We start from the raw sequence: 8,940 nt of genomic DNA, 5'->3' as shown, positions 1-8,940 counted from the left end.
CACAAACATAAATGTGATGCTCTATACAGTAAGATCATACAATATATGTCTCTGGAAGCTTAAACAATGACGTTTTTACTGACAAGCTGTTATTGACTTTCATGTTTAACGTTAATCTCACAGGACAAGTGTGGGGGGTCGATCACCTGCGGAGTATATTCTACTCAGGAGCCCTTTCGTATTTCAGTTGCCAAATTACAGATGCCTGAACGGCTTTAGAGCACGTTGACAACATCAATACGGAAGAGACATTCTCCTCAAACAGGGATGGTTTGTGAAGGAAAATGAAAACAACTTGTCACTTTAGAAGATAACAGGGCTGACAGGACCTCACCCCGAGTCATTCATGTGAGGATGACTGGTGGGGACAGGATGAGGATGAGGTGATCATCAGGCATCAGCGAGGGCAAGAAGAATGGAAAAAGGTCACTCAACCTATTTTCATCAATACACACCATCAAAACAGATTGACTGTTAATGTGAGACGGGCACCATCAATAGCACCATATTGAGATCACAACATTATTTTGCCATTATTCGGCTTAATATCACAGTGCTACCATCACAAGTCCAATAATGATTAACTAACACTTTTCATTTCAGCTAAAATAATACATTAGCTTTTTTGTTTCTCATGCAGATCTACTGTAGGTTTTGTCCCTGCTTACTAACTTTAAACACATTGGATTCAATCTGCTTTCCTGACAGAGGTATATAAAATATAATACTGATCCCACACACTAAAGTACATTTACAGTAAATCACCATTTGATAAGAGTATAGATCAATTGGAAATAATTCAAACTCTTCACACCATAGAGATAAATGCATCGGAAATGTAATCAATACACAATCATATCAAATGATCAATACCACATTATGTAAAGGATATTTTAATCTTGTCCTTCAGACTTGATCTGGTCACCTGTGTTAAGTTAATGCATAAGACAGAGAAATGCACAGGCGCATGTATAGTCTTATACTGGCAATGTAAAACTAATCCTGCACATGGCCAGTCCAGGATGCCTTCTTTGTGAGAACCTGAGAAGTATGAATGAATTAGTTCTGCAACTTAATGATTACCTTAATGTTTTTTGTTTTTTTATGTCACAATACAATTGAAAAATCCCAATTTCTTAAAGCTCATTATCACTTCTTTAAAACATTTGGTTTGTCCAAGTTTCCTCAAAAGTTTGAAGTTGATCATCATATATAATAACAAAAGCAGCTAATTCTCACAATTAAGAGGCTCAAACTGGTTCATGTTTGGCATTTGTGTTTCAAAAATGACTTTTCTGCCAATCAATGTTCATTGACTAACTGCTTTAGCTATAGAATGAATATCATAAAATACAGAACTACAGAAGGTTTTTAGTGATCAGATTTCCATAGCATAAAGCATTGCCAAAGAAGTCAATCACTTCTAAGGTAATCCAGACAGATTTGTAAAGGATTAACAGGGTTTAACAATAATCTTTCAACTCTCTTTGTGAATGTAAATTTCTCTGAAGTTGTCACAAATTATTTTTCCACTGAAGTGCTAACCTCATGTTAATGTGTAATCCTTGCATCCTGGTTTTCATCACCCGCTGGCACACTAATGAGGCAGTTTTCTGAGAAATTGTCCCTTTATGTTTTGTTTAGGACAGCGGCCAAACAGAGGACACATGGTAAAAAAAACTCATCATCCTGCCAACACTCTCTCTTATTTATATAGATGACAGACAAAGAAGGCATCCCTAACAGCAAATCTTACTGAACTGGACACAAAAGTAGAATTTAAAGAGGATAACCATGTAAAGTCCAGAAGGCCAAGAGTGACCTGCTGATGCACATATAACAAGAGGATCAGAGAGTCCCTGAGCACATATTGTACTCTCCCTGTCCAAAGGTTAGGATTCTTGAATGAAGAACAAAGGAAGCTGGCTAACTGAGTTTGGTGATATACTTCCCAAGGCTGCAAGAAATAAAAGACAAAGGCCCCTTTTTCAAGGTCCCCCAGTAAGTCAGTGAGTACAGCTTTAAGGGAAGTTCTAATATTATATAACAAAACAACAACCTGACCTATCAAAGTCTAATCAGGTAAACATGATAAGCCCTGCACCATATTCCAAATGAATCAGGTTAAACAGTATGGAACTAAAACCTGTCACATACATGGGTGAGATGTGGGCAATTTCCTGCAGAAGATTAACCCTAAATTACACCTAGGTACAGAGGAAGGAAGAAAGGAAGGAAGAAAATCACACCACTTGTTTCCCCAGTGAAATTACTCCCCGCAGTAAATACACTGATTAAGGCTACAGCAGCCTTGGAGAGAAAAATCAGATTGGTAGTTAATAAATATGAAAGCAGGAGACATTTGTGTTTGAACATTTGTTCTACTATTTTGACAAGTACCATTATTGTTTTTCCAAAACACTTGTAACATGATTGTACATCTAAATACAAGAAATGGTTGCAAGGAGAAACTTTGCAAACAAATAGGCACAAACAAATACATTTAAAAGGCATACCATTACAGAACCTAATGACGATTATTACTACAATGGAAACTGTGTGTAATGCAGTGCTGCAGAACACACAAAGATAACAGGTGATTCTCTGCTGTGGGGACAGAAACAAATCTCATGTGGAATGTCTTGCACGATCAGAAGATACAATACTGTGAATAGCGCCACAATGATTTAAATATGGACTCCTACATTTTCATCACTCCTCTTTGAAACTTATGCCGCATTTACGCAATGTAAGCAAAATGAGAAAAAAACTGAAAAAAGTGAAGTGGCAAGTTTTCAGATTCATTCATTTAAATAATCATGAGAGAAAAAAATGGTATATATATATATATATATTTTTTTTTACAAAAGGCTTGAATGGCATTCATATTTATTATTTACTTTTTCATTTTATAAATGATAATAGTTTGATGTTTTCTAATCTAACAAATGTGTAACTTGCAATCTGTAAATATTGATAACACATGTCTAGTATCTTTCTGATACATTTCTGTCTCACACAGGCAATGTCAAATTATTCCAAGGAACAAACACAAAGGGGGTCCCCGGTATATTCTTTAGTTGTCCTTGGAAAACAATGAGAACCTCTGACGTAAAGTAGCTAGTTTTGTTCTGTGAAACCAGATATGCATTCAAGCTTTTTAAATTAACTGAATCAATTGGAAAAAAAATGACCTGTCCATCTGACCCATTGCATGCTCTGCTGCCACTCAGTAAACTAGAGAATTGTTATCTTTGCTGATGCAAAATAAAGAAAGGTAGCAAGTGTGCTAAACAAACCAAAGCAAAATATCTGACAGGTAATTTGAGGGAAGGTATTTGGGATTAAGAGACCATGGACGTAAAAAACATGGATAAAGGTAAAGGTATTTGTTGACTTTGCAAAATGCAAAATAATGTTAGCTTGTAGCTCAGGTGTTGCAGCAGAGGCATAGCGAACGAGTGGAACAAGGTCAACTATACAACCTTTGGAACAAATTACTCACTAGTTCAAATGTATTTGAACCTGATTTTCTGAAACAGTGACATCTCTAGTTTGTTAATACATTAATACTTACTTTTCACTAAGTTGAAAATATTGTAGCTGTGTGAAATTTCCATGATCAAAGTGTTGGTAATTAGGCTACAACTTGTGAGGCTTTGCTCCCTCGGCTACCCATGAAAACAATCTGAACGATATCACGTGAATGCAGCATAGTTGATGTGATGACGAGTCATGCTCAGGTTTAGAAGCCAGAAAGGCAAATCAATAAATTGTGTGTGTTAGAGTTGTAAGTGGCACCCACTTTACATTTCTCAGTTTACTTATTCACAGAGAAACTACATAGTGCCAAACACCAGTGACAAAAAATAATTAAAAGATTGTGATGTTAAAAAAAAATCAGATAATCAAAGTTACACATTCAAATCCACTAGAAACTAAGCATGAACTTAAACTGTTTTAATAGTTAGTGCACCAAATAAAGGTCCTAAAAAGTTCTCCCTCCATTTGTGTGTTTGTGTACTGTATGTGTCCCTTTCTGTCTGTCCAGCATGTGGCAACAATTGCAATAAATATGTATTCATTTATATATATTTATGTCTTCCTCTACTCCATTGTTCGTACTCTGAATGTTTCCTTCGCTAAGACCTGAGTGAAAGGCCAAAAACAGGGTTGAGGTAGGTAACCATGACGCATCAGAGCTAGTCCTGTATAGTTTGTGACGACACACAGCAGAGAGCTGGAGAGACAAGCCATGTGAAACACAACAACGTCTATCTCCCTCAGCAAGCTCTCCGTCTGTGGTTGTCAACAGCCAGCGATATTATAAACATGGTGTTCCTGAAGCACTTTAACGAGTCAGTGTTGACAGGAGGGAGAAGGTTGAGCAGCAGTTGTGGTTTCAGGAAGAGAGTAAAAATAGTCGAGCATGATCGGCAACTGTCACGTCTTCTGGGCACCATAAGTCTGAAAGGCTACTACTTTGTTTAAAAAAAGAGGCAGATCATGTAAATGTAAGTCAAAGTCATAAGTGAAAATATAATCACTAAGAGCACTGCAGCAACAAATATCCGGAATGAGGTTAGAAATACACTGCTGCCAATTTTAATCAAAGGAATAGTTGCACATTTGGGAAACAATTAAGGTAAGATATTGGAGGAGGGGATGCGTGGGATTTCCCCCATTCTGGTCTACACATCCCTGTGGCTGCTGAATTATTCATATGACAAAATGTATGCCCCCCTCAAAGTGATCAATTCTACTTCACCATTAGACCATGTATTATATACCTAAAATGGAAATATTTTAAACTAATTAAAGCGCTGTAACGCAAACAGTCTATAGTGTGATAGCCGCTACAGGGCTCCGGGACGCTGAACAACCCCGAGGAACAAACAAGCATTTCTTGGGTGAAAATATTTTGTTTTTGCCACCAGTAAACTTCGCTATTTTTGTGTTGACACCACATTGTGCTATGAGATTATTTTCTATTGGATATTGAAATGCGGGAGTATTTTGGCATGGCTGGCCAAGTGGCACTATATCCATGGTATTGAAAGGGGATTCTATTTTTGCATTTTTGTTGTTGTTGTTGTGCATGATCAGAAAACATTGTCCCCTTTGCTTTTTTCACACAATAAAATCTGCACCCTGGCACCTCTAAAGCTCCCTAATTAACATGTTATATATCCTGTATTTAAATTGCACTCAAACAGTAATATGAATACAGCAACGTAGAATTATAGGGGATGTGCTGTACTATATACAGTACATGCTAAATTAGGCTAATTGCCTACCAGCTTTCATTGTTAACACAGGTACACAAGTGGTATTGTCTAACTGTCAGCAAGAAAGCCAAAATGTGAAACTATTCCCTTTTAGTCATTACACCAACAACAACAGTGGAATAATGTTTTTGATAAGATTTGTGTCAAATTTTCTTCTTGTATTGCAAACACTGTACACATATAAAGACATGAAATCAATAAAGCATTCAATTAAATTATAGCGCTAAATTTAGACACGTATATGTTTGTATAATGTAATATTTTGCCTCTCTTCCAACAGCCCATTATGTATCACGTATCATTAAGCATGTAATAGTCCTGAGCAATACAGTGTCTCTAAATGCTTTTTTCATTCAACTGAAGGAAAAAAAAATATGATCTTTTGAATAAAAAAAATTTAAAAAAAGGTTTACAATGAAAAAGCATAATTCATGCATCGTCCTGTCATTCTGTAATCCATTCAACAGTGTTATTAGTCTGTCAACTTGCATGAGGTACTGACATTGACATCTACAAACACCATATTCATTGACAGAGGGAATCCAGGATTTCCCAGAGGGGGGAAAAGAGGGTTTTTCATTATGCAATAAACAGACAAACAACAACAACAACAACAACAACAGCGACAACATTAACATTGTTATCTTGAGGTAGAACATTAACTTCAGCATTTGGAAGTGCTTCATGTTGGATACTCATCCCTCCCCATTTTTTTCGACAAGCAGGAGAAGAGAGACAATTCTTGACATCTGAGGTAGTGCGGTACCTGATTTTGATATTTTTTAAACCAATCAGTTTCTCCGCATGTAACGTAATTGTGAACATAGGGGAAGGTAAAGTTCCTAAATGCTTCCCACAACACATTCATTCCGGCTGAGGTAGGTTTTTGTTGAATCGTAAGGTTCACACAGCCAGGTCTACTGTCTGTATGAAGGCCAGGAACTCATAAGAAAAAGTTGGTATCACTTAAACAAAGTCCTGAGACAGAATACATCAAATCCCTGGACGAAGGCGGAAGTCTTCTGTAAGCGAGAAGGTGGAATCATTGGTAGGTGAAAGCAGGCGGCAGGAGTCTTTTACATCCACAGAATAGTAGAAAAAAGACCAATAACTTATAACCACTTTGACATATAAGTGATAAAGATATTTATGTATATATATATATATATATATATATATATATATATATATTTATATATATATATAAAAATAAAACCATCATTGTATAACAAGGACATTCTTGGGTGTCTATTCTGTGGACTGTCCAACACCAGAAATAGACCAAATTGTAAAAAATAAAGAACATTTAACTGGCCTGACTGGCCAGACACAGCCGTCCATCAGAAGAGAGCTCTCGCCAAAAAACACTCCGATATACAGTCCTAGATCCTTGAGAACTTCTTAACTTACCAATAAAAAAATCTTTGCACAAAAGGAAAACTACTGTGAAAGGAAACACTTGTCAACCTGAGTGAGAGAAGAGTCTGACAGTGTTGTGTGAACTGGCCTTCATACGTGATTAGCCTTGGTCCTGCCGGACCGCTCCTGCTGCAGGAGGCTCCTGGAACTGCGTCTCTCGTTCTACTGCAAACTCATCCAGCGGTATTGTAGACAGCTGGGTGTCGTTCAGCACGTAGCAGTCGGTCTGAAAACACATGCATAATTAAGTAGATAGATTTAATTCATTCATTGGACATTTTGGTCTATATTGACAGATAGAAGAGATTGACAGGAAACATATGACATACAACAAATGACCAGAAATCTACAGCTTCTTGGCACGATTCCCAGCCACCAGGATACCCCGGTACTTTTTATGTAAAGAATTTCTCCAGAAAACTTTTCTGTATTCTCTGAATTCCTTAAATGCTTTACCTCAATCTGTTTTTTAGCCACACTATAAGGTAAGCGTAAAAAGTTGTACCTTGAGCCTACACCTGTACAGATATGTAGAAAGTCTGTTATTTGCACTCTGGTGCAAAATAAACAGTTTTTGGCTATTTTTCTGAGGGAGAAAATAAGGCTATGGAGCCATTTACTATGCTTTGGAAATACATTGGGTAGGAGTGAGACTTAAATGATAACAGATTTAAAGATATATTACACTTTATTACAGTTTGGGTTTTATTTTTGCAGCTCCAGGCATCACATTTTTTTGCACGATAACACATGATGCACTCAACATGGTAAACTCTGAGATATCAGAACATTGCTAAGAATAGGTCCAGCAGGGCAAGAAACACAAGTGGTTAGACGATCATACATTTAGACTAGCTACCACTTTATTCAGAGGAAAAAACTAAAAGTAAGAGCATTTGTGATGTTGTTAATAATCTCTCGTCATGTGAGTGTGCACAACTACGGCAAGTATGGTAGGTCAAACTTAAACCTTAAATTTTTTCCTTTAACATATGTTGAACTAGGTGTAAAAGCACGTCACATGTAACACAGAATGACTCACCATGCATGTGTTGTGAGTGGTTGGTTGAGTGAAAAGTGTCTCGAGCTCGTTGCTGTCGGCCACTTTCTTCCCTGCTAAGCAGCCATTGACCTCCATCTCTCTTCTGGCAGCCCCATTCAGCCCAGAGGCCCCCTGGGAAGAGGAAGAGGATTCCATCCCTGTGCTGTGCCCTGCCTGGGGGGTGGCCTGAACCGTCTTACACATCATCAACCTGGGAATTACATGAACACACACACACAAAACACTTGTCAGTTGCACACACATGATAATGATGATTAACCTTGAACAGCAAATATTTTTGCTGCTGTAGGGTGTTTACACATAGCACTGACCTGCCACGGTAGCTGAAGACGAGGAAGAGCACACAGAAGATGATGCAGGTGACTCCGATGTGAATGCCGATTATGATGCCTGTCGTAGATGTTTTGCTGTGTTCGTCTTTCACACAGTCGCATGGGGCATCCAACACTGTGGAGATACAGAACACCTCACAATCCAACCACCACCAAAGTTTGTATTAACAAGGCTACGTCGGGGAGGTGTACTTGTGTGTGAGGTGGTCAGCTTAACTTTGCTCAAGACAAAAGATACATTTAACTTGGATACATTGGTGATGACTTGGGACAGTGTGTAGCTACGTGCGGCTCTGTTCGGTTGTGTGAGACAATTACCAGATTTCTCCACGGTCTCCCGAAGTGAAACAAATCGTATGGTGGCGTTGCCATCTCCATGGTGGTTGTATGCAAGCAGTCTTATTTCATAGACGAGTGCAGGATCTGGACAAAAAAAGAAGATGAAAGAGATGTTCAGATTGGTAATATTTGATCATCTTTCAACGCTGGGGAAAATTAAATGTTATCAGCTTTCTTAACAAAGGAAGTTGTCCTATATCTGCCGATATTTAGGAGAGTAGTCATTTTCCTTGTTATAATTAATAGCATGAAGCCTTATAAATAACTCTTAAGTGCCTCTTGAGGCAGGAGTGTGTTTTTAGTCCTAGATTCATCTTCAATTCAGTTCCATGATTCGAAGATGATTGTTGACAGGCTCAGATCACAAGAAATTTGATTTCTTTGACGATTACAATGACAGATATCTTATCTGTCATCGTAATCTTCAAAGAAATCAAATTTCTATAGAAACAGCTGGTTGGTTAAAAAACAAATGACATTTCCTATGAAACAATACTTT

General features: G+C 37.7%; 1 protein-coding gene across 1 annotated transcript in view; it reads right to left on the bottom strand.

Annotated features, from left to right (window-relative positions):
• Positions 1 to 525: 525 nt before the first annotated feature.
• igdcc3 (immunoglobulin superfamily, DCC subclass, member 3) overlaps positions 526 to 8,940 on the bottom strand; it is a 63,561-nt gene continuing 55,146 nt past the window's right edge. The window contains exons 11-14 of the mRNA XM_034874340.1: positions 8,421 to 8,525; positions 8,082 to 8,217; positions 7,750 to 7,960; positions 526 to 6,933 (exon numbers count right to left, since the gene is read on the bottom strand). Of these exons, the coding sequence (XP_034730231.1) occupies positions 6,808 to 6,933; positions 7,750 to 7,960; positions 8,082 to 8,217; positions 8,421 to 8,525 (578 nt within the window). The 3' untranslated portion in view covers positions 526 to 6,807. The remainder of the gene's footprint in view (positions 6,934 to 7,749; positions 7,961 to 8,081; positions 8,218 to 8,420; positions 8,526 to 8,940) is intronic.

Source organism: Etheostoma cragini, chromosome 1 (assembly GCF_013103735.1).
Source record: "Etheostoma cragini isolate CJK2018 chromosome 1, CSU_Ecrag_1.0, whole genome shotgun sequence".
Lineage (NCBI taxonomy): Eukaryota > Metazoa > Chordata > Actinopteri > Perciformes > Percidae > Etheostoma > Etheostoma cragini.
The sequence above is the reverse complement of the archived record's forward strand: the minus strand, read 5'-3'. Positions and strand labels throughout refer to the sequence as shown.